The 27,900-nt window shown below is 40.6% G+C and overlaps 1 protein-coding gene across 1 annotated transcript in view; it reads left to right on the forward strand.

Annotated features, from left to right (window-relative positions):
* Nucleotides 1–17,979, forward strand: part of UACA (uveal autoantigen with coiled-coil domains and ankyrin repeats) — a 33,702-nt gene extending 15,723 nt beyond the window's left edge. The window contains exons 3-19 of the mRNA XM_074837405.1: nt 130–218; nt 1,363–1,427; nt 2,331–2,388; nt 2,907–2,977; nt 3,080–3,186; nt 4,115–4,296; nt 4,741–4,778; nt 5,204–5,290; nt 6,388–6,495; nt 7,571–7,603; nt 8,091–8,189; nt 8,388–8,424; nt 9,326–9,378; nt 10,857–13,547; nt 14,182–14,334; nt 15,305–15,370; nt 16,114–17,979. Of these exons, the coding sequence (XP_074693506.1) occupies nt 130–218; nt 1,363–1,427; nt 2,331–2,388; nt 2,907–2,977; nt 3,080–3,186; nt 4,115–4,296; nt 4,741–4,778; nt 5,204–5,290; nt 6,388–6,495; nt 7,571–7,603; nt 8,091–8,189; nt 8,388–8,424; nt 9,326–9,378; nt 10,857–13,547; nt 14,182–14,334; nt 15,305–15,370; nt 16,114–16,185 (4,009 nt within the window). The 3' untranslated portion in view covers nt 16,186–17,979. The remainder of the gene's footprint in view (nt 1–129; nt 219–1,362; nt 1,428–2,330; nt 2,389–2,906; nt 2,978–3,079; nt 3,187–4,114; nt 4,297–4,740; nt 4,779–5,203; nt 5,291–6,387; nt 6,496–7,570; nt 7,604–8,090; nt 8,190–8,387; nt 8,425–9,325; nt 9,379–10,856; nt 13,548–14,181; nt 14,335–15,304; nt 15,371–16,113) is intronic.
* Nucleotides 17,980–27,900: the final 9,921 nt, after the last annotated feature.

The raw sequence follows: 27,900 nt of genomic DNA on the forward strand, positions 1-27,900 counted from the left end.
CATGCTGTCCAAGGCTGGATTTTTACTGTATAACACTTTCACTATGCAGCTGTTTGCTTTGACTTTCCTGGTTAGTGTTACCATTTTTGTGTGTAAACCAGTTGAGCTTAAGGTATCTTCTATTTTTAGATTCCATGTTGTAGCATCAAAGGGAAACCTGGATTGCTTGAACACCATCCTTATTCATGGAGTTGATATCACAGCCACTGATGCTGCAGGTAGGCTTCCTCAAACGTCCACGTGCAACTAGCAAAAGTTCTCAGCTTAGTTTTTATTTTGAGTAGAATTAAGCTGAACTGCAGGAGAGATCTTCCTCCTTTCTGTAGTTCCCTGTAGTTGGCAAAAAAATTTGTGTCTCGTTGCTGAACTTCGAGGAAACGGGTCATGTCCTGTCATGTAAGTTCATGAATGCAGCAGAATTTAAGAACTTTGGTTTTGTGCTTCTGTAACTGTGTATATAGTCTGCTCCAGACTCACTGGTGAGATCAGCATTTCTGGCTGAGAATAACACTATAAGAATGGTTTTAAATGAATTTGTGTTCATTTAAATACTAAAGTGTATTTCACTGAGACTTGTAAAGTACTGTATGCAATGAGGATTAGAATTAAATGATGTGGCAGGTGTTTGTGCATCCATACTGAGCCCTCAAATTCAGAGCGTGTCTGTGCTACCTTCTTGATCTGCATGTGTGATGTCAGAGTTTGTGTGAAGGTCTTATGCAAGAGGTAGTTAAAAATGGGTGCTAATTTTGCCTCAGATTGTTTATCTCATAATTTAACGTGGTTAAGGAATATTCTTTTGTTTTAAACTTCATTACAGAAATAACCTAGCCTCTTCCTTTCATATGACAGATTATTTTTAAAAAATGCTTATGTGGAGTCATTTGCAGTATTTTGAGATTAATTTTGCTAATGAATGTGAATTATTGTTTGCAGTTTCTCTAAAATAAACGACTGTAACAAATAGTGAAGTATATGCGAGAGAGGTGACTTAGTTACAGCACTGACAGAATTGGGGGGACAGGGACTGTTGTATCTAAATTGTGACTATTGATCTCAACTGTCTCTTGTTCTGAAATCAGTCTGGCAGTTTAACGTCTATCTTGCTGTTTCATACATCTGGCATGTGATGAGCAGGAATGAAGCATATGGAATTATGGAGGGGGGTGATGACAGTATTTTCTTCAGATAAAAAACTGTGCTAGTGCTTTAGTGAAGTACAAAATAACTTCCTATGAATTAGTGCTATATGATTAGTAATTGACTTGCTGAGAAACAACATAGGTGTGTTTTATTTGTTTGTGATATTTCTAAATGCATGTTGAAAATAGATCCTGGCTTGATGTTGATCTCTCTTTTTAGGTAGAAACGCATTGCACCTAGCTGCAAAATACGGACACGCTTTATGTTTGCAGAAGCTGTTGCAGGTACTGAAAAATGCAACTTGTCTGTTACGGTTTTTATTCTTGAGAGGACAAAATGTACTCTTAAACATACTAATTCAAAATTGGACTATGCCACTCCTCTTTCTTTTTTTAAACAATTACATTCTTTTTTAAAAATAAGACAGACATGGGGAAAAGACCTTTTCATATTAAATAACAGGTTGTGACTGAAAGAGTACTAAAATAAAGAAAATAAACATTTTTTTTGTCTCTTCGCATAGACAGTCAAATCAAGTTGTAGTTTCTACTGCTTAAAGAAAATGGAGCTGAGTGTCTGTTAAAGACTAGTGTTCCTTTTCTGGATACGCTTGCGTTTAGGAACAGTAATACTGAAAGGTCTGTTCAAGAGTAGTGTTTTCAAAAGATGGGCATTTATATCCCTAATCTTTCATTCATGAAACATTATTGGGGGATTGTCTTAGGTTTGTGTGCTATTTATTTTTAATTCATTTATTCCTGGTCAGTTTGTGCTCACTTGAATTTTTTTTGAACGTTTAATGAGTTCTTTTCATCTTCTGTTTATTTGATGCATGTCTTCATGCAGATAGAAATGGCACATTTCCTGTGGAGTGTCAGGACTAGTAGCGAAGGAGTAATGACAAGTAGCAGAGAATCTTGGCTGTAGTGAACGAACATTTGAAAAGTGTCTGTGAAAAGTCTGTGATAAACTGTGCATTTTCTTTGCATGGTCTTAATTTACTTCTGCAACTCTTGATCAGTGTGTTTAGAGCACTGAAGTGCCTGTACCCATAGCTCTATTTCATGTCACTGTATTTGTAAACTACAAAATTACTTTTTTTTCTTAAATCACTCTTTATTGCGTTAATTAAAACCTCAAACATTTCATGTTTTGTAAATGCAATCTGAACTTACTTATTTTAACAGTACAATTGTCCAACGGAGAATGTGGATCTTCAAGGAAGAACTGCTCTTCATGATGCAGGTAAAAGGTTTTTCTGGTCTGCTAACTGTAGTATGAAATCTAGATTTAACTAATGGATTAATTTTCTGATGGACCAAATTCTGCTCTTTTAAATTTGGCAACTGTAATAGGAGAAAATGTTTGATGTTGTCATGACACTTGCCCTCAGTAACAAACTTGTTAACAGTCTTAGCAGAGATTGTAGGTCTGAAAGTCTCTTCTGATGCCTGTGAATTGTCTAGTAAAATCTGAAACAAGTATCACAAGCAGTGTTTCAGAGCAGTGATGTTCATAGGTTCAGATGCCTTTCCTCTGGACTGTCTGCCGCCTCATTATGCTATGCAGTGCCTTGAACGGTAGCGTTTGATTTCTTTCATGTCCTGTTGAGAAGGTTGTGAGAGAACTAAGTCATCGAGCCTTGTCATGCTTTAACTTAGTTGCATGAATTTTTGTGGAAGAAACACAGCCAAGGAGGTGTTTGGGCTTTCACGAAGGCTGTTTTCAGCAGTGTAACTTGCTCTTTCTTTTTCTCTTGAAAGCTATGTCAGACTGTTCCTCTAGCATACAACTCCTGTGTGATCATGGGGCCTCAGTGAATTCAAAAGACGGAGTAAGTTGCTGCTTACAGTGTTCTCCTGCACAAACCCTATTGGAGCTCTTGTGCTTTCTCTGCTTTCTCTCCCTTTCCTTATCTCTTTCTCCCTCTCTTCAGGACGGGAGGACACCACTAGTGCTGGCCACTCAGATGTGTCGTCCCACAGTTTGCCAGCTTCTGATAGACAGAGGAGCAGATGTTAATGCCAGGGACAAACAGAACAGGTAACGCATGCAGAGGGTTGTCAGAATACCTGCTGATATTTAAGGGGTGGAAAGCTGTCCCTTGGCTTTCTGACTACAGAATAAATATGCTAAATTCGGTGGAAAAGAGCCTGGGATTTAGTTCAGAAGTAAATGTGCTAATTCAATAATGCAGATAAGTGTGGCCTTCTTTTATTGCTTGTTCTTGCATATACATGTAGGCTTGTTACTGTCAGCAGAGAAACTGCAGCTGGTTGTTTTAAGGGTTTGTCTGTCCAAAGCTGCATCTTGCACCCTTTGGGATCAATATGCAAAATGGGTCACGACAGAAGTGATATTCTATCAGGAAGTATTTGAGTCCCGTTGGAGCTCCAAAATGACCTAAAGGCCGTGAAATGTTTGCTTCTATGTTCATGACAGGGGGTCAGGAGAAGGGTTTTCTATCTGTAACTGCTGCTTCTGCCATTTATTTCTTCGAGGCTGACTGCCTGGTGGCCAGTGGACCTGGGGCTGCTGTGGGACAGAGCACGGGGGTACTTGCAGTGCATGTTCTGAAGCTGGCAAGTGTTTGGAAAGCATTGCCAGGGCTCCCAAGCACTTTGCCCCCTGAACTTTGTTGAAACGTCTTGTCTTCTGTTTGTTGTGTCTGTGATTTCTATCTGAATAGAGAGGAAGCCAAAGTCATGAGTTTTCAAAACACTGAGTGGCTCTCAAAAGTAGTATGTTTATGCTGGGTTTCATGAAAATGCTGCTATCGCAGTGTTTTTGTTTGCTTTTTAACAAATATTTAAACATTGACTAAATGACTTTTTAAAGCTTAGTTTCCCCTCTTGATAGAGGAAGGATTCCTTGACTCAAGTTTCCAGGGTTAGACATGAGTGTAAGCGACTGCTCCATGAAAGCGCGAGATCCCCCGGCCTCTGAACACGATCTTTCTCCCCATCCTCAGGACGGCCTTAATGTTAGGCTGCGAATACGGCTGCAAGGACGCGGTAGAAGTTTTGCTCAAAAATGGCGCGGATGTTAGTTTGACTGATGGCCTTGGTCATGACTGTGCTTACTATGCCAGAATTGGTGACAATATTGACATTTTGGCCTTAATAAAAGCTGCCGTTGAGGATTCCAGCAAAGGTATGAAGAACATGGCTGTAACTGTTGGTATTCTTTCATTTGAATTGTGTATCTTCCCACTGCTGTGTCTTCAGGAACTGGTTTTTGGAGGGCAGCTGTAGTCCTTTGAACAAAAAGGTGATAAATTGTCTGTTTGGGAGGGGGAAGAAGGCTTTTTGGGTTTTGTTTATTTTTAATAAAGCTTCTAAGGTAAATGCAGGCTCTGCCTCGAGGTATTAACACTGCTGAACCTGGCACTGCAGTATTGATCATAGGAGTTAATTAGCCTTGTTTATAGAAAAACTTTGTACTTGTGGATGTTTCCATATTTGATTAACTGGAGGGATGGTGAATCTATTTATCGAAATGTCCTCCTAAGATTGAAAATAGATAGAATTAGCTGGATGTGTTGCATGAGGCTGAAATGCATTTTTTTAACTTCCTATTTTTGTGGTGCTTTTTTAGCAAGAGATACCATGAGGAAAGGGCAGCCTGAACAAAAGGTAAGGCTGCTTATACTAAGTATCTGTTAAGGCAGTATATCACTGGTATATCGCGGGTATTGTTGAGAGGGTGATTAAGGTTGTGCTGTGATGCAAAACTAGTTCAGTATTTTATGAATTCTTAACTTCCTGTGTAGCTGAGAAGATTCCCTCTGTAATCAGATGGTGTGGTTATTTCTATTTGAAAAATATTCAATGATGTGCATATTCAGGATTAGAGTTTTGACAAGCATCCCATTTGCTGTCTGGATGAGATCATGAGCCACCTCTTACTGAGAAGCAATCTGCCTAAGTGTGGGTGTTGGCAGTATTTGCCCCCCAGTGGAAGCTGAAACAGAGGCTGAGAGCAGCCCACCCTCCCCAGAGATGGATGTCTGTAGAACACAACAGGAATATAAATTAATACCGCACTGTTGCAATAACAGATTACTAATATGTCACAGAAGTGGAATCGGCTGCATGCGCAGGAGGAGGTGAATGTCAAGCTGTATCAGAAGGAACATAATGCTCAGGTAAGTGAGAAGGATTTCTGGCTTGTGCATTCCCATATGCATCATGAACCAGACGTACTAAAGATGGGATGTGCTTGTAAAATAAGCATTAGCAATTCCATTAAGAAAGGTCATATATATTGCTGTTTACTTAAAACTTAATTGCATGACTGTAATGTGGCAATTATGCAGATAAGCTGTAAACTTTTTCAGGAAAAAACCACTTGTGTAATAGAGTTGCAAGTCTCTTCATGTCTTAACCCTGCCCATCTCCTAACCTTCTGTTTACTACTTTCACCTGCAGTAAAATCATAGGGTCATAAACCAGGACGATTCTTTTTAATGTTCTCCAGAGGATTGAGCATCTTACTAAAAACAACCTGTATCATAACTGTTACACTAACTAGTATTAATTTTCGCATCTTGTTAGTATGTCATTAGTTTTCAAAAGTTAAACAGTGTTTTAAGCTCTGGGGAACAAACCACTGAATTTGAGGCCTCTGTTCTGAAAGGCTGTCTAATAAAATGATAAAGATCTCTCAATGCAACTTCTCTGGTTTAATTCCCACACTTGAGGCAGTCATTATTAGGCAAGAGTTAAACATGCTTTATTGTTCGCATGTGAGCACTGGATTGATGGTGCAGAGACCTGTCATTTCACGTCTTGGATTTATTATACGTTCCCAGTGATTCTGGTGGCTGCTGAACAGTTAGCACTTGGAGGTTGCTATGCTTCATGCTGCTGAGGCTTTCTCATTACACCTTTGGCTGCAGTGGTTGGGTTTCAGGAACTGTTTTAACATTAGCTATTTTTACTTGTTAACAGACAGCAGATAAGCAGCCTCTTGAGTGCTGTCAGCATTGAATGTGATCTTACTCTGCTCATACTTTCTACGAGAATGAGCTATCCAGAGCCGAAAAGCTTGAAGACTGTGGAGCTTGTGCTTAAGTAAACCTTCAGAATGAAACAGGCCTGGAGTAAGGCCACAAAATCATGAGGGGACTTGTTAGGCAAGGCTTGGTGTCTTTAGTGACCGTTAAAATTGTTGGTTCAGATTCTTCAGTTTTCCCAATGCATGTGTGGTGTGCTTTTCAAATTTTATTTTTTACTTTTTAAGGAATTGGAGTTAGAAAATCAAGATTTGAAAGATCGAATGAGAGAAGCGCAAGAGGAGCAAAGGATGCTGCTGGATAGAATCAGTGGGCTACAACTACAGCTGAATGAGGTAAACCTAGTACTGGAGTAACCTGCCTTGGCAGCTGCAATGACCACCTGACGCTGACAGCAAAGGCTGGTAGAAGTAGAAAGGAAAGCATGTATGATTAGGATGTGGTCTTCATTGCTTTCCTGTGAATTACTTCTATATTTGTCACTACCATCTTCTCCTGCAAAAGCCTTTGGTCTTGTAATAATATTCAAAATGTGAGGAGGCCTGTCACAGTGTCACTCACAGATACTCATAAATTTGAGCAATAACATTTATGGCAACACCTTGCAATGTAACATGAACCATGAGGTGTTCTGTTGTAATTTGGAGAGTAAACTTCATCTGCACGATTAAATGTAGGTGGTGGGTGTTAGCACTTTATCATAGCCGCTTCTTATTTTCTAGCTGTTACTGTAAGTAGAAACACAGAGAAAAATCTTCAGTGGGCAAAAACGGAAACAAAGGTTTTCAGTAGGGAATTTTTCACCCAAATTTGAAACGACGTTTTTAAAAACAAGTTCCTTCTTAGAGGTCTAAATATGACCAGTGCAATTGAGAAAGAAAAATAAAAACAAGAATTTATTTTTTTTGCTTTGTGGATGCTCACATTTGTTCCTTCACTGTATTTTTGTAGAGGTACATTTAAAAAGTACATTCCCCTAAATATAGCACATGGATAGAAAGAATATTTATTCTCAGAATTGTTGGCTTGCTGAACTTTTCTTTAGCATTTCCTGTATAAAACAAACAAAACCCACAAACTAACTCCTTTATACTCACTTTTCAAAATTAGCAAGCTTCTACTGAAAAACTGTACTCTTCTGCCTCAGTAATGTATGATCTAGACAATTGAAAAGATATTCCGGTTTCCTAGTATGCATCTCAAGAGACATGGCTCTGTCAAACCATCCTTAGCTTCTGTTTATCTTATTTCTCTTGCCAGAGGTTAGATGGTAAATGAAAGGGGAACAGTCAGAAACCTGTAGCACTGGAAACTGGGGTAGACTTGTAAACTAATGAACTGTGTATAAGCCCCTTAAACATTATTACTGAAAAAATGATTTGTGGGGGAATTTTTTTGTTATTTTTGCAGGAGCAAATGTTTGCAGATGATCTTGAAAATGAGGTATGATATATCACCTTAAAGTGTAAGAAACCATGAAATAGGGGAAGGAGACTATTGTGTTTAAGTAATGGTATTTAAAACTAAAAAGAAAAGCTATCTATAAATGCTAAATGAAATACCTACTGATACATACTTAGCTTATATAGCTGGGCAGCATTGCTGTTACTACAAATAATACGTAATCCCTGTGGCACCTTCAAAGCAGATTTAGTATTTTCTTTAGTGACTTTCAATAATGCAAGACTAATAAATATGAATAAATTAAACAATAGCAAATTATGTTGGTGCATATTCCCTTGACTCATTCTTCAAGACTCCTCTTGTAGAGGAACAGTGTTGTGGAAGAACTTCAGAATCAAAAATTTAGGGATTCTTTCAGTGCTGATCTTGGTTGAAGTTCACCCTAAACTTCTTAAGAAGTTGCTTGAGATCTTAGAAATCTGGCCATTCTTGTGGCTTTGTCTATTTGGCACTTTCTCTCTTTCAGAAAGATGAGTTGAAGAAAATCCTAACTACCAAGGAAAAACAGCACGAAGAAAGCTTAAGAACTATTGAAGCTCTCAAAGCTAAACTCAAATATTATGAAGTACGTTAATTGATTTGACATGTAATATAGCAATTGGTGTTTACAGTAGCAATTACTTAAGCAATTTTAAATTATTGGAAGTCTTAAATTATTTTCTATGTAAAAGCTTTCCCTGCCCTTTAATCCCTAGCTTAACAATGTAAAAATTTGAAATGAATTTTCAGCTTTATTTTTGCGTTTCTTGCTGTTTGCTTTTAGGTTGACTTTGTGGGATCTGGAAGTAATTTTGGTAATAGTAAGTATATTTAATTCTTAAAACTCGCTGTGCATGATGCAGTGTTAGAATACATAGACAAAGGGTGTTTTTTTTCTATCATATCTTCCTTTTGTTGGTCTTAACTACGGCCAAGCATAATGTGTGCGTCCATGCTTCAAACCTCTGAGTAGGCGGCTGGGGGCGGTTGTGTTTGTATGGGAGTGCTGGGGCACTATTGATCAGTCTCTTGTGAGTGACTGCTCTTGTGAAATGTGTGCTGCGACTCTGCTACGTCTCTTCTAATAACATGGAAAAACAAGCGGAGCAAGATCTGTGCTCCAAATCGAATCTTCCCTTTGACCTTCATATCTTAAACAACACTCATGTCTAGCTGGTGACAAGAAAACTGTAGTTGTCGTGAAACCTTGAATGTAGGCAGGTTTGAAAATTACTTCAAACACAGGAGCTCCGATTCCACTTCTATTAGAAATTGTTCCATTTCCAGAACCTGAAGTCTTTTGCATTAACTTAGTTACAGGCCTGTCTTGCAGTTGTGTAACTTAAAATGTTCCTCAGTCTGTCATGAGCTGTCATGAGAGCTGTTTGGCTGTCAAGAGGATCCCTTCTTTGGGGTGCAAGGGGATGCTTTTCCCTACTGTGTTCATGTGCAGCTGGCTCAAGGTGGCTTTCATGACTGTTTTGTAGAACAACTCACCTGGCCTGCCGTAGGAGGGGTGTATTTTTCTTAAGACATTGTGCAGACTTCCTATGTGACTTAATTAAGGAGGAGTCGTTTTAATACCAGGTACTTAAACACCAACCTGCAGCCTAGTGCAGTCCCACTGAACACAATAAAATTAGGAAGGAAAATCATAGTTCTTGTGATTACATATTACTGTTTTTAAACAGAGACTAAACGCAGTTTGCTTTGCAAATCTAGGAAAAGAAGATTTATTACTTAAACAAGGACAAGTCTTTGCTGTGGAATCACAGGTAATAAATACTTTGCCGCTTGAGAGAATTCTAAGATAGTTATGCTTGGGAAAGCTAAATGTGCATATATTAAACGTTGCTTCTGAATACAACATTTTCTTTCATACTTGCTTTGCTATGTTTATTTTTAACTGCTGGTGCCCTCTAGAGTTACATGTGTGACAGAGCTTTAAATGTGTGAAACTGTTGGATGCTGAACAGTCTGGTCTGTAATGAGCGTTCTTAAAACTGAGTCAACAGACTACTGGATCAACAGTCAGTGTAAAGTAGAATTGGTTTTTCATCTCCATAATTTTTCTACTTTAAATTCAGTTAAAATTCAGAAGACTTTATTTCTATATAATAACTTCCTGCCAATTTTTTTGCTGATAATTAGCTACCTTTTAAAGCAACAGTTCAGTTATAAACAAGATCCATCAGATCCTTAGTGAGTTGTATATGACAGGGGTTGGTCCTAACTGACAAGCTGTTCCTGTGCTGGAGTATTTCAGCTGTAATGCTTCCAGGAGTGAGTGATGGCTAGAAGTAAATCTGGATATCCTATGCTTTCTTGCCAGTTTTCACCAATAGGTATTTTGTATGTTCTGCTAGTAGCACAGAAAAATCCAGTATCTTCTGCCATGTTTTATATAAGGTTGTCCCAATAGTCTTAGTTTTTTTATTCTTAGTTGAAGTTTAAAATGAGTTGATGTGCAATTCTTTTTTTAAAAAAAAAAAAACCACCCCAAACCCAAAAATGGGGAGGGGGAGTGGGCACAAAAAGCCAACCAACCAAAAAAACCCCAAACCACGTCCCAAGCAGGAATTAAGTGGCATTAAGCTGGTGATGACTGGAAGCTACTTACTGCATCCTGGTCCTTGGAACATGACTGAGATCACTGGAGCAAGCCTGGGCCTTGTAACAGCCAGTAATGGGGCTGGTGGTGAAGTGAAGGTTGGTAGTGAAGACCACAGGGCAGGAGGGCAAAACGGGTTTGGGGTTGGTTTTTGGTGGTTTTCTTTTTTGATATATCCTTTACTGGATGGTAAATTAAATTACTTTTCCTCAGTCTTGTCAGAAAGAAGGTTCTGTTAACCATGATGTACTCTGTTCTGATTCCTTTTAAAATTATTGTCGCAGGCTTGAGGGGTGAAGAAAATATCTTAAATTAGGTTTCTTCTAGCAGATGAGTGATTAAATGTAAATAACAAGGGAAGTGAATATACTATACCTGCCCTTTAATGTCAGTAGGGTCTGATGATTGGGAAGCAGTAATGTAGAACTATATTCAAGATTTTTACTGCTAAAAGCTGGAATACATATGCTCAGTAATATGGGCAAGAACAGATTAGTTTTCTCAGAGAAAAAGAAATCTCTTGGACAAATTTTATGCTTATATCAATGTAGGTTTAAGACAATTATGTATATGACAATTCATATGTATGTGACTTGTCAAACTTGTAAACTTGTGTCCATTTTTGTGCCAATTTATCTTCAGTCTAGGTCTATGCTGAGACCCCTGGAGCTCTCCCTGCCTAACCAATCATCCAGCTCAGAGAAGGAAACTTTAAAGAAAGAACTTGACAACATGAGGACCTGCTATAGTGTAGCAAAAGAAGAAATTAGCAAATTGCAGAGAGAACTGTCTCACAAGGTATCTGAATGTAAAGCTTTGGCATTGGAGTGTGAAAGAACCAAGGCGGAATCTGATGGACAGATAAAACAACTGGAAGATGCTTTAAAAGATGTACAGAAAAGAATGTTTGACTCTGAAGGCAAAGTTAAGCAAATGCAGACCCACTTTCTTGCTCTGAAAGATCACCTGACAAATGAAGCTGCTTCGGGAAACAGTAAGCTAACAGAGGAGCTGAAGGATCAGTTGAAAGAAATGAAAACAAAGTATGAAGGAGCCTCTGCTGAAGTAGGAAAACTGAGGAACCAGATTAAGCAGAATGAATTGCTGGTGGCAGAATTTAAGAGAGATGAAGGAAGGCTAGTGGAAGAAAATAAAAGGTTGCAGAAGGAACTTGTTAAGTTGGAGATGGAACGAGATAAAAGGGGAAGAAATGTCGTGGAGTTAGAAGGGCAGCTCAAAGAAACAGCAGCGAAGTTAGCCCGCTCCGTAACTTCAGAGAAATTCGAAAACATGAAGAGTTTGTTATCAAACGAAGTGAATGAAAAAGCAAGAAAGTTGGCAGAGATGGAGGGAGAGCATGGAAAACTGCAGGCAGAGATTTTGCTTTTAAAGAGGGAATCTGAGAATCAGAAGGCTAAACTTGCTCACCATGTAAAGCCAGAAGACCATGAACAAATGAGGAGTGGGTTTGAGCAAAAGAATGAGGAACTCGGGAAGGTAATTTCTGAAGTATCACAGAAGAATCAGACTCTGCAGAAGGAACTTGAAAGATTGCAGATTGATAACAAGATGCTTAAACAACAAATCCAAATGCTAAAAATGGAAATTAAAAGCCAGAATGTGCCTTTAAAAATTCACGAAGAATTGAAGAAAACAAATGATCTGACTGTTGGTGACCTGACCAAAAAGCTTTTTGAAATAACAAAGAAGTACAACGAAAGCAAAGCAGAAGCTGAAAAGTTGCTGGCAGAGAAGAACAGCTTAAGTGAGAATATTGGCCACCTCCAAGCTGTGTACCTGTCTCCAGAGCAGCACAAAAAAGAAGTGGAAGCTTTAAAATCTAATGGTATTGAACTTGAAAAGCAGCTTGCTGAGCTTCAGAAAAAATACGATGATGAACAAGCAAAAGTGTGCAAACTCGTCTCTGAAAACACAGTCATTAGAGAGACTCTCAGGGATCAGTATGTGTTGGCTACAACACATGAAGAGGTTAAAACAGTCTTGAATAACACACTAGAAAAGACTAATAGGGAGCTGTCAGATCTGAAGGGAAAAACTGAAGAGATAAAGCAAGAGTTCATGAGGGTAAATGAAGAAAATGGAACTTTTAAAAATAAGGTGAAACTCTTACAGAATCAACTACAAACTGAGTACATAAGTTTAAAAGATCATGAAACTGCAGTGACTACTTTAAATAAAAGCATTCAGGAACTTCAGGAGAACAATGTTACGATTATGGCTGAATATAAGAGGGGTCAAGAAGAAATTTTACAGCTGCACATGGAAATTGAAGCCCAAAAGAAGGAACTTGACACAATTCAAGAATGCATTAAGTCAAAATATGCCCCGGTTGCCTCCTTTGAAGACAGGGAACAAAGCTTTGAAGCCACAGTGAAAGAATTAAAAGCACAGTTGCAGGAACAGGTGCAAAAGTGCAGAGAAAGTGAGGAGGAAAACAAGAAGTGCAAACAGGAGAATGAAAAGCTCAAAAATGGCATTTTGTCCATCCAAAATGACTTGCAGCAGAACTATATCCTTGCTGAGAAATCCCGTGAAATGGAGAAAATGTTTGCAAGCAAAATGGAGGAGCTGAATAAGCAATTGAGAGAATTGCTGCAGAAATACACAGGCAAAAAAGAGGAGAAAGACGAGCTGCAAGAGAGTACCAAGCAGCCTGTAAGTCCGCAGGCTCAGCATCTCTCAGTAGAGCAAATTGAAGCCTTGAAGAAGGCTCTTGGTCACACGATAGAGGATCTAAAGGAAGCCCTCAGGAGTAAGAAGGAATGTTATGACAAAGAAACACTAAAAGTAGGAGAACTACAGCAGGAATTGTCAGGTCTAAGAAAGTCTTCAGTACCTTTGGTAGAATATACACAAATGAAGGAAATGCTAGAACGAGAAATTGTAACAATCAAAAACAGCTTGAAAGAAAAGGAAGAAGAAAACAGAGTTAAAAATGAGGAAATCTTGAAGTTGCAGTCTGAGATTCAGCTTACTCAACAAGCCTTAACAGACCTGGAGAGCAAAGAAGTGATTGACATATCAGAATACAAATCCATGAAAAGTACTTTGGAGGCCCAGATTAATAACATAGCTGAAAATTTGTCCAATATGAATAAAAAGTATGAGGAAGCATGTGAGGAGGCTTTACAAGCTAAAAAGAGTGAGCTTTCTTTAAAGGATGAAAAGGAGTTACTTCAGTTACGGAGTTGCAGTATTGAGCAAGAAATTAAAGACCAGAAAGAAAGGTGTGATAAATCATTGACAACAATTATTGACTTGCAGAAGAGAATACAGGAATCGGCAAAGCAGGTGGAAGCCAAGGATAACAAGGTAGGATGTCGGGTAGTTCCTTACAGCTAAGCTGAAAATGTTAGGAGCATTAAGTAGACTTCAAATATAACAACTGAGGTATTCAAGCACGACTGTACTGAGCCTTAGGTGCCCAGGACTGGCCCAGATCTGTGAAGATGAAGTCCTGGTTTTGTTAGTGTTATACTAAATTTTTCTAATTCCTTGTATATTTTGGGCATCTTATGTTGTGTCTGAACTCTGTTAAAACTTCCAGGCTGGGCTTTAGACTTTTGGGGTATAAGCTCATTCTTCTGTTGGAACTGTATTAGTTTAGCATCTCTGGCTGGCCTTCTGGTGGTTCATTGCTCTTTTTATAAATTAGACCCAGAATATCTTTAGAGCATAGGCCATTTATTGTTGCTGGCTGACCATCAGGGTCCATACCTTACAGATTTGAGTGCTAGGAAGCAGAATGTGAACCAGTGATAGCATGTCATGAAAATGAAGTCCTCGGTCTTTAAAGTCTCTTAGCCAGTGTCATGGCAAGCTGGGACAGAGACCCTTCCATGCTTGCTGATCTTTGTCAGTCTTTAAAGAATGTTAAAGAATATTAGTTTTTGGTGAGATGTCCTTAAATGAGGTTTCTGTGTGCTTTTTTTTTTTTAAAAAAAAGATAACAGAGCTGCTTCATGATGTAGAGCGGTTAAAACAAGCTCTTAATGGCTTGTCTCAGCTTACGTACACTACTGGGATTCCCTCAAAGCGGCAGAACCAGCAGGTTGACGTGCTCCAGAATCAAGTGAAAACCCTGCAACAGCAGCTGGCTGTAAGTAGTCCTGCAAGGTATTTTCTGAAAAGCAGTAGCATTGCTTATGGTTTCTTGCTGAAACAAGGGAATAGGTATGTGGCCACTAGAGCACTGGGGTCGACTAGAGGCTTAGACTTCAAAAGTAGAGTATTCATGTATTGTTATTTTTTTTCCTGACTGCGTGCTTCTCTGTAAATTTGTCTTACTAATGTACATTAGAGTTGCAACATTTGGGAGCTCTTCCAGATGAAAAGGATACAATTTAGAGAGAATTTTGCTTATAAAGTATGCTGCTATAGTTCATGCCGAGACCACTTCTGTATGCAAGTTCCATGTTAATATTTTCTTGCAAAAAGCCACCAGCCATCTATTTTCTCACTTTGAAAGGAAGTGAGGTGGTCCTTTCTTAATGGGTTTGACTTTGTTCCCTTGTCTGCAGACACTGTGAAATGTATTGCTTGTCATTAAGTACTAACAGTAAAGGGGAACACTTTATGGTAAGTGCTGTGATTTTGTGCATAGCCACGTTTGTGGCCCCTGTGACTTCAGTAAAGCTCATAATTGAAGCTGTGTATGTGAGCAAAGTTAGTTATTTGCAGATCTGTATGGAAGTAGGATACATCTTTAATAATATTTGCAAGGTTGACCCTTACAAGGCAAATAATTCTTAAATTGGGTGATTTTAAACAAATAGCTAATGCTGTTGATGAAGCAAGTTTTTAATCTTAGCACCTGGGCTGACACACTAGATCAGCCTGTCTCCGATAGCCTTTCAGCAAAATTGCTTTCCTACAAGTAAGCAATAAAAAAAAGTGAAGCAGTGACTTTTTTCTTGATTAATGGAGGGGATTTAGTGGACTGTAACCTTGAAATTCTGCTTTGGCTAGTCTATAAGTGCACAAAACCAAGCCCACAAAGTTGGAAATAGGCAAGAGTCGATGTTAAAAAATGGCTGATTTCACCTCCTTTTCCTATCTTCTTTTTATAGGATGCTAAAAGGCAGCATCAAGAGGTAGTTTCAGTTTATCGGACACATCTTCTTAGTGCTGTACAGGTATGATAGTCCCGAGTTCAGATTGTTTTACTGTCATCTCAATGCAGAGATTCTTGAGACATGTTTCTAACTGCCGTACTGGAAGACCTCAAATAAACTTGAAACTAGCATGAAGTACCTGTTTTGATGTTGGGAGTTTTAATTTAGAATGGACTGATCCAACAAAAAAGCAAATACACCCCACAGCTGTAGGTGGTCTTGTGCCATCTTCCCCTTCCCGTTTGTCTGTGTGTAACTGTATATAATCTGCTGCGAAGGGGGATGGTGTCTGGTGACGTGAGCATGTTGTTAATCCTGCATCATCCCAGGTAATGCTGGGGAGAAGTTGGAAATTTAATGCAGACTTATCCAGTGGCTGTCACTGAACAAAGAGCTGATCAACTAATTCAAATCTTACAACTTCAAATACTTAAGCATGCAAAAGAGGGATTCTTGCTACAGCAGCAGGCTGTGGGGTCCAAGGGATAGGAACTGTAATTTTTTCCTACATCATAGTTTCATAAAGGAAACTGCTGTGTCAGAGAGGCAAACCCTTCTTTCTCTCACGAGGAAAGAAAAAAAAACCACCCACCAAAACCAAACCAGGATTCCTAAGTATTTCTGACTTTCCCAGAGTGGTGAAAATACAGCAATGAGTTAAGGCTTTTGGGTAATTTTGAAGAATCTGTTAATGTTAGCGATGGATGGTTGACAGTTTATGGGATTTTTAATATTTCTTTTAACCAAGTGTTTGCTTGCTCTAGGGTCACATGGATGAAGATGTCCAAGCTGCTTTGCTGCAGATCATTCGAATGAGACAGGGCCTTGTTTGCTGACGTGGTTAGTGCCATTGCTCTTGAAGGCTGCTGCATCTTGTAGGAGTGCTGTGATTACGGTAGTGATAACCTTCATGAGACTTATATAATTATGGTAATATAGCTGCAATTAGAACCTCAACAACTTACAAAGCTGAGATTTTTTTCTCGTAAGCGAGTAAAATAGGGCTACTAAGTTTCAGATCTGACATTTCTTTCATTAGATTAATAAAAGATGTAGAACATCTTTTAAAGTTGGTATTCAAGCTGACTGTCAAAATGATGACATAGTAGTTAAATTTTTGTAATGTCTGATTGACCATTTATTAAAGCAAGGCCTGTACCCAGAAACTCCAGTTTATCCTAGAACTTGAACTCTCAAGGTATGGTTAAAAATAAACTGTTCAAATGAGCTCGGCTAAGTATTGTAGCTGTGTCTCTCCTTTAATGATGAAGAGAAAGTGACTATTTTGTCACATAAGCTGATCAAGACCTACTACAACATGCTTAGTAAGTCAGCTGCAAAGGTAGATGAAAGGTATTTAGGTATATGGTGTAACTTGGCTGGCCATGTTACAGACTTTAGTTAAATATAAGCCTAAGATGTAGTGTCTTTGCTTTCTGCAAGACTTAAAAATCAGGTTTTCCATCAAAACACTAACTTTTATGTTTGCCTCCCCTTCCCCCCTCCCCCAGGATTTTTCATGGATGCTTTGTAATATTGATTACTGTAGGCTAAAATAGTGGGACTGGAGTGTCATGGTTTGTAGAGCAGCATTTTGATTTAGATGCAATAGTCCTAGTTCTGTATAATTTCATTCTTCATTAAGCCTAATAGGAGTGTAGACTGAGCAGCTCAATAGGCTGTACACTACATAATTCAAGTACTGGATTTTCAAACACTATCTCGTGGAAGTTTAAGGTATTTTCCTCTTAACTGTAAATTATGTACTATAATCTTATTTATGGGGAAAGATGCAAATAGTAAGGATTAATGAAATGAGAATCTTTATTGGCTTGGAATCTACCTATTAAGACAAGGCTTCATTTTTAACTGAAGGATGATGTTCCCATAAGTAAGTTTTATGAAAGGAAACATGAAATTTGGGACTATTCAAAGGAAGTAATTGAAAAATGAGCCTGATAATGTATGCGGCTGTTTTAATAGAGCAAACAGTGTAAGTGCCATCAGTAGCTGTGTTAACTTCAGTCTGCTCAGGTGAAGGCATTTGCCTGGAACTAGCAGGTAGGAATCTGACATCCTGATGCGGAAAAGACAAACTTCCTCTTCCATGTTCCTGAAAAATAATGACTTAAGTCAGAGTGCAGAGTTCTCTGCTTTGTGTTAACTGGGCCTCCCAACAAGCTGTACCTCACAGGCTTAGGTCTCATTTTTTTAGTAGTATTATGTTTGTTTCCTTTTTTGTCCCTTTTTGGGCAGAGTCTTGTAGAATTGAAGAGACAGCTGCCACAGATGAGGATGCAGACATAGTGATGAATGTGCAGGGCAGTTTTTATTATATAAATACACTTAATATATTTACTAAATATGTGTCTGTAGTTAAACAGATCTACTGCTGCTTTCCTTTAATTTCTTAGAGGACTATTACAGAAAACATCTCAGTATATATACATTACTTTTTAGCCAAATTCTTTTACGATTGCATTACTTGAAACTCTTATTAGAGAGAATTTGTTTTGATATACTAACTCTGGCATATTTTGATATTGTATGTTTCCTTATTGAGGGAGTTCTATGTATGTTTTTCTAAATCTCTCTCATATTACATTATCAATAAAATGCTTTCTTCTTTTTTTATTGTAGTGGTCAATTCTGTAAAAGGTAAAGAAATGTGAGTAGTTTGGCAAAATAGTCTGAGTAGTGAAGGATATTGAACTCACTTGAATGCTCTCGAATACCAGGTAACACCTTTGGATTTTAGATGTCCGCTGGGATTATTGGGTTTTTCTATCTATTTACAGAGTTTATGGTTGGTAAGTTTGATGTTGATTGAGACTCAAAGCTTCTACCGGTTAATTCTTCAGAGTAAATCGCCTCTGGCATTTCTACACCAGACAGGGCAAGCTCTCTGTTATGTCGGTTGTTAGGTTTGGGGGTGAGCCAGTGAAGTTTTACTACTGCTTTTAATGAAAGTGGATTTGCTGAATAGCTCACACTGCTACTTGATTTCAGGCTAAGCAATCTTTGCAGAATAATTTCCTGGCACTACCAAAGTCCATTCATTTGGTGTGACTTGAAAGTGAAGGACTCTCTAATTTCACCATGGGCTTAATTTAATTTTTGGTTATTTGGGTATCTCATCCAGCCAGTGGGACATGAAAATTAATAAGGTTGTTAAGCTGTTAGGGTATGAACGGTGTAAGTGAAACTCTGCTGTATTTAAACAGTGGCTGGAACAATGGTCTCTTCCTTGAATAACTCGGAATACAAGCAAGCAGAAGTTCTCTTTAGGGTTCTTGTAAATCTCTAATTTCACCTTGTGGGGGTGGGAGGGGGAGTACGTGTGTGTGTGTGTATATATATGAGTTTTTTTCTGAAGAGGAAGGGCACTTAAGTAGAACTGTTTCAAGATTTGATCTGTTTAAACCTTCCCTGTGCCAGTAGATACGTTCTGTCAACTTTACTGAGTCAGCTAATCTCCTGGGTATTGTGAAGTGCTGTTCACTGATAATTTTCTGATAGCTTTATATATTCTCAGGTGTACTATATGGTGTTTTGATCTCCAGCCATGTTTTTTCTGCAGAGTGAGGCTAATTATTTTAAAGCGTTTTCAATTATATTTACATTCTTTTTTATTTTTTAGTAAACATAATTTCTTTCTGCTCAAGTATTTTACATTTGCTATCTTTGGTGTTTTTTGGGGGGGAAGAATAACATGCCACTTAAATGCCAGCTTGAAACATCTTCAAAAGCAACCTGCTAGGTGAAAATACTCAGTGTTACTCTACTCCTTGACCCATACCAGAATAGATACCTGGAAATGCTGATGACGTGCAATTTAAGATCTTACTGTGTTGAGACTTGGTTGTTGTAACTGCTGTTTCAGCAGCTGAATTAGTGGCATAGATCTGAGGGTTTTTGTTAGGTTAAATGACTTCAGGATCACTTTTGCAACTTCAACCCAATGTCCTGGTACTTGAAGCATGAATACAATTACTGGCTGCATCCATTGCAGTTACATACATTTGTTTTCAAAGGAATAATTAAAATTACCATTTTTCTATGAAATGTGAATTGATAGCTGGAGTTGGGAAGCTGTGTGGGAGTTTTGTTTTTTCTTTTTTAAAATGTTTCCTTAATACTCTTCTGTATCTTCTGTTAATATGATACTAAAAAGGAGGTAATTGAGGAGTTGCTACTAGTTAGGGGGGGTGGGGGGAGACCCACCAAACCCAACTGTGCGTCTTCTGTGGTAACATTCTGGTTGCATGTCAGAAAGTGGCTTCTTTCTGGAGGAGCGGTGCCACAGCTCCAGCCTGTTTGGTGGCAGGAGGCAGTTGTGGAGTTTTTAATTGTGGTTACTTTGTCCTTTGCATAACACTGTTCTCAGCAGCAGGATTGTACTTGGGAAGAAAGTCCTACCTGGGAAGGAAGTCCTACTTCCAGAAATAATGTGAGATAAAGACTGCCATAGAAATGAGAAACTAAACCTGAATTTCCTTGGGAACTCTGTGACTCAATAATTCGTGTAATACATGGTAGCTCAGACTCTTTTATTACCTTGGTATTGGTGATATATAAAATCATAGCATGCAAGAACGTAAGCCTAATGTTTGAGTTTTAACAAGCGTGGATTGTCTGAGCACTGTACAAACGGGATGTCTCCAGGCTCAAACAGAATGAACAAGTCCCTTGGCAATGCTGTGTGTAAGTCTGGGGGATTTTGGCTCAATTGACTCATGAAGGTGAAGGTAAAATCTGGGCTGTGTCCGCATATCAGTGAAGTTCCCATAGCAGAGATAATCCATGTGTTGGGTAAAATCAAGCCTGAGGTCTCACCTGCCCAGTGAAGGAAGCTTTCAATACTTAGGCATTCATGGACAGACATCGCTCATAAATGAAAGGAAGAAATGGGAGGTCAGAAAAATGTCAAATGTAAATAAAATGCATTGAAGAGGTTTGAGGGGTGCTTCACAAGAGGTGGTTTGTGATCTGTTCCATGATAAAGCAACATTAATAAGGTAATGCAGCTTATAATTGGTTGCTGGCACAATGTTTTTATTATGTAATAGCACTTTTAAAAGTGAACATGTGACTTCTTTTTTTGTTTTGAGTAGCTGACTTGAAAATATCTCTGAATCCTGGAAAGTTTATAGAGATTACTGCTTTTTTAATCTAAAGCTTGTATTGCTCTGCCAACTCAGAAAATTAACTTTTAATAGAAAAAACATACATGTAATTCAGTCACAGCTATTAGATCAGATGGATTTTACATTAAGTGAAAAAGATGTTGAGCATTTAAGGGCCATTAAATTGTGAAGCTCTTTATTGTTGGACTCATAGCCTTCAAGCCAGCACTCTGCTGTGAAGAATATTTATTTTTACATTTGCAAAGTATGCTAGATGATGGGAAGGGAATACATTTTAAAGGAAAATAGGACATGAAAATGTGATGTTTTTCCACTTTGTGAACAGCTAGTTTTATTTCATAATAATTAGTTTTACACTTCATTAAATGTTGGGTTTTTTGCTTATATGCTCTTAGAGTACAGTGGAGAAGACTTTAAAATTTCCCAGCAGGGCATCAAGTTAGAGTTTTATAATCTAATGGGGGTATTTCAAAGTAAGATGGGATCTTTTTAAGGGCTCCTGTTATCTTGAGGGTCAGGTGTAGTATAAGAATTATTTTGGGTGCAAAGACACTTCTAGTTGGTGTCTTGTCTTGCCATACTACTTGCTGGGGTTCTGGTCTTGTAAGGTATTGACAAGCTTACAAATGATGAGTATAGACCAAGTAAAGGTGTAGTGGGATCTGATCTGGTCATGACAGATTTGGACAAGTGACTCTGTCTTTAAGCAGCTTCAGGGCTTGGTGGGCAGGAGTAATTGGGCAGTTTGTTTTTTTTTTTTAAACCAAGTTGTCTATAAGCATCATGGCTATGAGAGAGGGTGATCTTCTGACCATGCAAATTCCTGTGAAAGTAGTAATGGAGGATTTTTGGAGGGAAGCAAGGATGGGAAAGGTAAAGCAGATGATCTTGTTAATGAGAAATTCACTAGGGAAAAGTAGGAAGAGAAATGTGGGGCGGGGGGGGGCAGTGCCAGTTGTGGGATACCAGAATAAAACCCTTCCAGAACATGAAAATGGCTTCAGCTTCAGGGAAACAGTCAAAGCTGGGTGGGGTGTTTGTGTGTGTGTGTGTGTATAGGCAACCAAGGACTTACAATGGAGTACTTGCTGCAAGCAAGAGTAACAGACAGGTTTTTAAAATGAATGGGTTGAGAAATATCCATTAAGTATTTATGGACCTGACTTGAAATTATGAAACTGGAATATGTTCCAGCTGGTGAGCTGTTACAGGAATACCCTGGAAATGGCAGAATGGGTGGGGAGGTAGGATATTAAAGCTACCAGTGCATGGCCTAAAATCAGAGAACATTGTCCTCTAGGCTTGAAAGCTGCAGCAAGGAGAGAGCTGACTGCGAGTGGACTCTTGTGAGTTACATTGCATTTTGAAAAGTCTTAATTTTAGCTCAGGAATGAATTAAAAGGCAGTGGGCTTTTCCTTCTCTGCTTCCGTGCAATCACAGCTGAGATGAACCTGTGAAGATGCTGATTTCTGTTAGTAGCGGTTGGGTTAGGAGATAGCAAGAGAGCTGTCAAGTTGTGTTTAAGAAGTTGGCAGCCTACATCTCTTGGAGCAGGACATGGTGTTGGCTTGTCTAGTGAGAAAATGCAACATTGCTACTAGTGTGGTAAAGCTGGAAAAACATGGAAATTCTCAGCTGAGTTTTACCCAGTAACACATGAAGAAATTCTGAAGTCTTCAATTTCTTTCAGCAAGACAGGAAAGTACATACATTTTTGCCTCTTATATTTAAAATCTGAAGAATCTGAAGTGAAAATTACTCCAGAATATCTGCTTCTGCTCAGAGGAGGATGCTGAAATGATACATGCATGAGTGCTTTCTAATGCCGGTATGACATGTGTTGAAAACAGCTCCAGAACGGATCAGTCCGCATCGTGCTGCGTGCTTGGTTGAGGCCCAGAGCTGGCGAGCTTAATTACGTGGAGATGTGTTTGTGAGTGGCTGCCTGGAGAGCCCTGAGCTCCCCTTCCCGGCAGCCGCAGATCTGCAGTGCACAAATTGCCCCCCGTCTGCGGCGCTGCGTGCAGCGGGGTGTGCGTTTATCGTGCCTTCTGATGGGTGAGAAATTTGAAGAGCAGATTACGGTTTGAAATAGAGCAGGAAAAAAGCCCACTGATAGAGAGGGACCTGCTTTCTGATCTCATATGCCCTTCCAGAAGCCAGATATCCAGAACAACAATTACTTGCTGCTGGATGGACAGGAGATTGGAAGCTTTTGCAGTGGACTGCAAGGGGAAGTGTTTGGCTGTAGAAGTGCAAATTTAAAGTGTAGGTGATAGGTGCAAGACCTTTAAATGTTGATCTGACAGGAACTAGGAATTCCAGCATCGACTGCAGTAGGGCCTGGATTCTCAAATAGTGATTTTCATGTTGTCTTCTGCCTAAAAGAAAATGACCTTGTCTCTTTTTAGGAATCCTGGGCTGTTGGCAGCTTGCTCTTATCTGAAGCTCAACAGAGTTGTCAAATTCCTATAAATCTGAACAAAAGACAACTGTGTGTGTGCATCTCCTCTCTTAGGTCTGACACTCTCAAGCTGTCGGAGGTTTTTCTGGAGGTGCTGTGTTGATATCTTCCACACTTACAAGGAGTGGGTGTGATGCACTTGGAAAACATGGGACCTCTGGTGTTCAGGCGTATTTTTGTACGAGAAATGAGGCAGAAATACCGTAACCCTATTCCAGCAGTCTCCTCCCAGCCTCAGGCAGTTAAGTCTCTCACATCCTACTGTTGCTAAAAGGTAAAGAAAATCAGTGGGCATTTAAGTAGTGACACACTGTGATAAGAGGGAGTTCTTCGGTAAAAAGCAAAAGCTTGCAGGAGGTTAGGGTGGAGGGAGAGCAGGGTCTGAAAAAAGGGCAATGGGGTTCTGGGGTTTCAGATTTACCTGGGGAGAGTGAGGGAAGTACAAAAATGCATTAATTTGAGCAGTTCTGAAGACTTCTGTCAGTCTCCTATTTTTTTTCTCTCTTCTGAATGAAGGTATAAAAAGAGCTGAGGGAGGATGGTACAATTTACCCGTGTGCAGGAGAGGGCTCTTGGGATCGCCGGGTGTTTCCCCTGGGTGCCCACAGGGAGAGGGCTGCCGGCGGGAAGGACAGACAATGGCTCACCCCGCCAGGAGGCTCCTCAAGGAAGGAGGAACGTTTTGCTGTGCTACGTGTTGTTTAAAGACTTGCCCCAACTGGAGGGGTGAAGACTTGTTGCTCAGCTACCCCTTTCCCTGGCACTGCTCTTGGTTTGCTGGAGTGGGAGCAGCTTACCTGTGAGGCAGGAGCAGGATGACTGCAGGAAGGCTGAAACCTCAGAAGGGCCTCAGTGGCTGAGAGCACTGTCTGGCTGCAGCAGAACAAAAGAGCTTTCACCTTCTTGTTTCTTGGCATCCAAGTTTTTGATTTTGCTGTTGGGAAAAGACTTTTTCAGCTGTGGCTGACCAAAGCCACGCTGAGAAAGGGCTGCACTGGGATGGAGGAGGTGCTGTGGCTCCGTCCTGGCAGTGCTGCGTGCTGCTGCCGAGCCCTGTCCAAGGGATGCTACAGGCTGCAGGGGTGAGGGAGAGGACAGAGATGTGACATTGCATGGCAGAACTTCAGCTGAGTGTTAATTTCTCTGCAAATGTTAAAAGAGTATTTAATCTGCTTATTCTCTTGAGCTGTTCTAGAGCTAAGAACTTTGGGGATAAAGGAAGGGTGATGTAGAGCTTTAAAATTATCAGCGCTTCAAGGGATCACCAGCTTCAGCTTGCACGTGTCTGTCTTGTTCCACTTTATAGATGCTTCCTCTGAATCTCAGTCAAGGCTGTCTGCAGGCGTTCACTGGTGTCCTTGCCAGAAATGTGCCCTTGGAAAGCCAAAGTGAGATTACTTAAACCCCCACCACACACACCAGCGCAGCCCCCATGCCCTAATCCACACACCAAACTCGGGCTGTCTGAGGGTTTGTGGCATCTGATAGAGCATGTGATTTAAAAACTTCCCAGGTCACCTTTGCAGTATCTCAAATGCAATTGATGGGGAATCCAGGGACACATTTTAAAGTAAATTACATGGAACAAATAAACCAATCTGCTTCTAAAGTGCTCTTGTGCCTTTGAAAACACTGACACTGACTATCCACAGGGTTTTTTTTAAGGGTATTTTTATTCATTCTAATTGAATTGACCTTAAAAAAAAAAAGGCAACAACTGAACCAAAAAAACACCCCAGTGATGTGGGTGTCTGCTCAGATGTCTGTTTTTAATCTACGCCAGCCTGCTCAGACAGCCGCAGTGGTGAGGACACTGCAATTACTCCCTTGCAAAGGGCTTTGCTGTACCCCAGAATCTGAGTTCTGGTGGCAGCTAGTGCCGGCGGCTGCGGGGTGCAGGGTGCGTGGTCGTGCGCTTGGCCAGGAGCAAGCAAGGAAAAGTCTTTTCAGAGCCACTTCTGGCACTTGTCCCTTTGCTAGCCTGGAAGGAGAGGAAGCCCGTGGGAGGAGCATTGTGCTGGTCAGGGCAACCTGATCTGCTCTTTGTCTTCCTACCTTTTAAATCTAACCACGCTCTTAGCTTCTTGCTCCGTAGCAGAGAGGCCACCATTTGGTGATGTACAGGCTTGTTATTGATGGCTGTTGGGATTAGGCAGAATTCATAGCAATGGCTTTGCACCGTGGGCCGTGTGCCAAGTGTTTCTGACTGTGGGTTAGTGATCATTAACAACGTGCCCCTGTGCCATCAGATCACCTGGCAGTACAAATTTGTCTACCTCAAGCATGGTCCTGTCATCGTATTTGTCAGACGAGCTAGAACAGGCAGTCCTGAGCTCATGCTGGCTTTGTGGTTTTTGTGCCAGCTGGGGGATAACAGATGGTACCTGCTCTGGCATAACCTCTTCTCTGCAATCAGATAAGTCCAGGCTGAGGACAGAGGTTACCTGATCTGGCACACGGCCTGCCAGGACAAAGTTGATGTGCCAACACTTCTGGAATGTGTTTGAACTGGCTCAGGGAGTTTATACTGGATCAGTGCTTCTGGGCTACATGCTCATGGCATGTTTTGACCTGTATCAGACACCTCAGAGCTGAAAAGTGATTAAAACACTTAAAAGAGGGGCTCCAGTGTAGCCCATCTCTGGCTGTTGTGTTGCAAGCTGGTTTTATTGCTCTTCTCTTCTTGAAGCTGGGTGGGATTTGGAGGTGACGTGTTCTCCTGTGCAGGTCTGGGTTTGGCCACAGGGTTGTTCAGACGACAGTTTATGCTAATGGAGAGCTAGACTTGAGGCATCCTTTCTGGGACCGGGAGGAGTCTAGGGGGAGGAGGAAGGCTGCACAGTTTTCTAGGCAAGATGAAAAACTAGAAGGGGCTGTAGACCCTGACTAGCAAAACTGCTATTTCAGCAAGCAGCTGCCGGACTGTTGGGGGGAGAAGGCATCTTGCTTGTCACGTCAGGGTTCCTGTCAGGCTTGTCTCTGAAAGATGCGTACTTTCCCCTGTTAGTTTGAAATGCTTTTAATTACAATGTACTTACAGAGCTTCTGCCTGTAGGCTCTGGCAGAGATGATGTTCTGCCCTGTGGCTCTGAGGTTTTTTGTGCCAACTGACTTTCCTAATTGATAGTGTTCGCTCTGCACTGACACAGCAAGTCATAAACTGTAAAACAAGTGTTACGGGGGAGGGAACACTGGCAAGAGGATGCTGGCTCTACCTTGATACAAAACACTTACCCAGGAATGTGCTTATCTGGTGTATTCCCCTGTCAGGTGTGAGATGCTCTTGTTTTTCTGTTGAAATAGAGATGCCCAGGAGAGGTTAAAAATGCTGCAGATGGACTTTCCTTGGGCTACAAGAAGGTGTAACTTTACCTGTGTTGGCTGGCTCGCCTTGCCTTGTCAGGACAAAGTATATATGTGACTGTCTCAACTGTCCTGAAATCCTGGGAACGTGCTCTAGGAGCACAGGAGAAGAAGAAACGAGCACCACAAATAGTCTGGAGTTGGGCAGCGAGACAGGAAGCTTTACGTTCTTAGGTGGGCCAATGTCAGATGTGCAGTCTTGCAGCTGAGCGTGGAACTGATGGGCACTGAACTGCACAGCACCCTGCCCTGTGTGGCTCGCTGTGCAAGCCTGGATCTGGCCCAGCTGTGGTTTGTTAATGCTCAAACTCGGGTTTCTGCAGCCTGGACTGCTACCCTGTGCTGCCACTGAGCCCGTGATCTAATGATACCCCAAACTACTGGGCCATCAAAACAAACCTGGAAATTGTACATTAATGCTGTTTGTGGAAGCAGAAAGGCAAAAAGGTTCTGTGCATTAATTGCGGGTCATGGGAAGCTCAGACTAGTGAAGGCCTGGCTGTGCAGGTGGTTTCCTAGCTTATAAACTTCAGAGAAGAGGCGGGTGGTTTGAAGTGCTATAAGCATTGCCTTGTACAAATACCAGACAAATAACATGGTGACAGGTGTCCTGACTTTTACCAGCATCCAGGATGAATGAATAGGAACTGAATGCTGTTAGGCCGAAGCGTTTATGTAGGAAGAAAAATGCCTCCTGTACAGCTGGTCACAAGGGATTGCGAAGGGACATTTCTCTCCGAGCACTCATGTGGGCACATCTTCAAAGCTTCCCATGTTTGCTATGGAAATGTTGCGTGGCACAAAGAGAAAAGAGGTGGGGAGTGAGAGGGAGAAGCATTCTTTTAAAAGAAACAAGTAAATCTAAAACTTTTCTCAAAATGACAATTTCCATAAATAAGCAATTTGGGGAAAGAAGGACTTCTGAATACTTACGCTTAGGGGAAGACATTGCAATTAATGCTAATTTAAACATAACTTGCCCTATCCTGATATGATCAGATTTCAGAGAAAAAAGAGGTAGTTGTGCACTGAGTTGGCAGAAGCAGAGCTGCTCAGACCTACGAGAAACCTTGTGCTTTGGGATTACTCATGGTTTTTAACATTTGGCATGTACAGTTGAATTGTGCGTGCTCTGACACACTCCCCAGGACTGAGATTTGGACTCCCACTAACCCTAGCAACATTGCTGGGAGGGTCTCGAGGCTGAAGGCTCCAATTCTGTTCAGTGAACTCCTGAAAGCTCTGATTAAGCCTCCCCGACCCTGTTCCCTGTGCAGTTTTCAAGTGTTTCACGTGGGTAACTCTGCCTACGTGGGAGAGCTTGTGAGAGGCAAGGATGGCTCCTGGCTTGTGCAGGCTCCTACCGGCGTTTGGATTTTGGCACGCCTGGCAGCGTGGTGATCTCCCTGGCAGCAGGAGCAGGTCAGATGTCTTTGTCAGATAGAGGTGGTTCTGCGAAGCCTTGCTGCTTGTTTTGGTCTCAAACTGGTGCTGTCCTGCAGCGCAGACACTGCTCTGTGTTCTCAGTGCTTACTGCCTCTATGGCTCTGTGCCTTGGAGTAGTGGCCCGGTGGGG

The sequence above is a fragment of the Strix aluco genome, chromosome 12, assembly GCF_031877795.1.
Source record: "Strix aluco isolate bStrAlu1 chromosome 12, bStrAlu1.hap1, whole genome shotgun sequence".
Classification (NCBI taxonomy): Eukaryota; Metazoa; Chordata; class Aves; order Strigiformes; family Strigidae; genus Strix; species Strix aluco.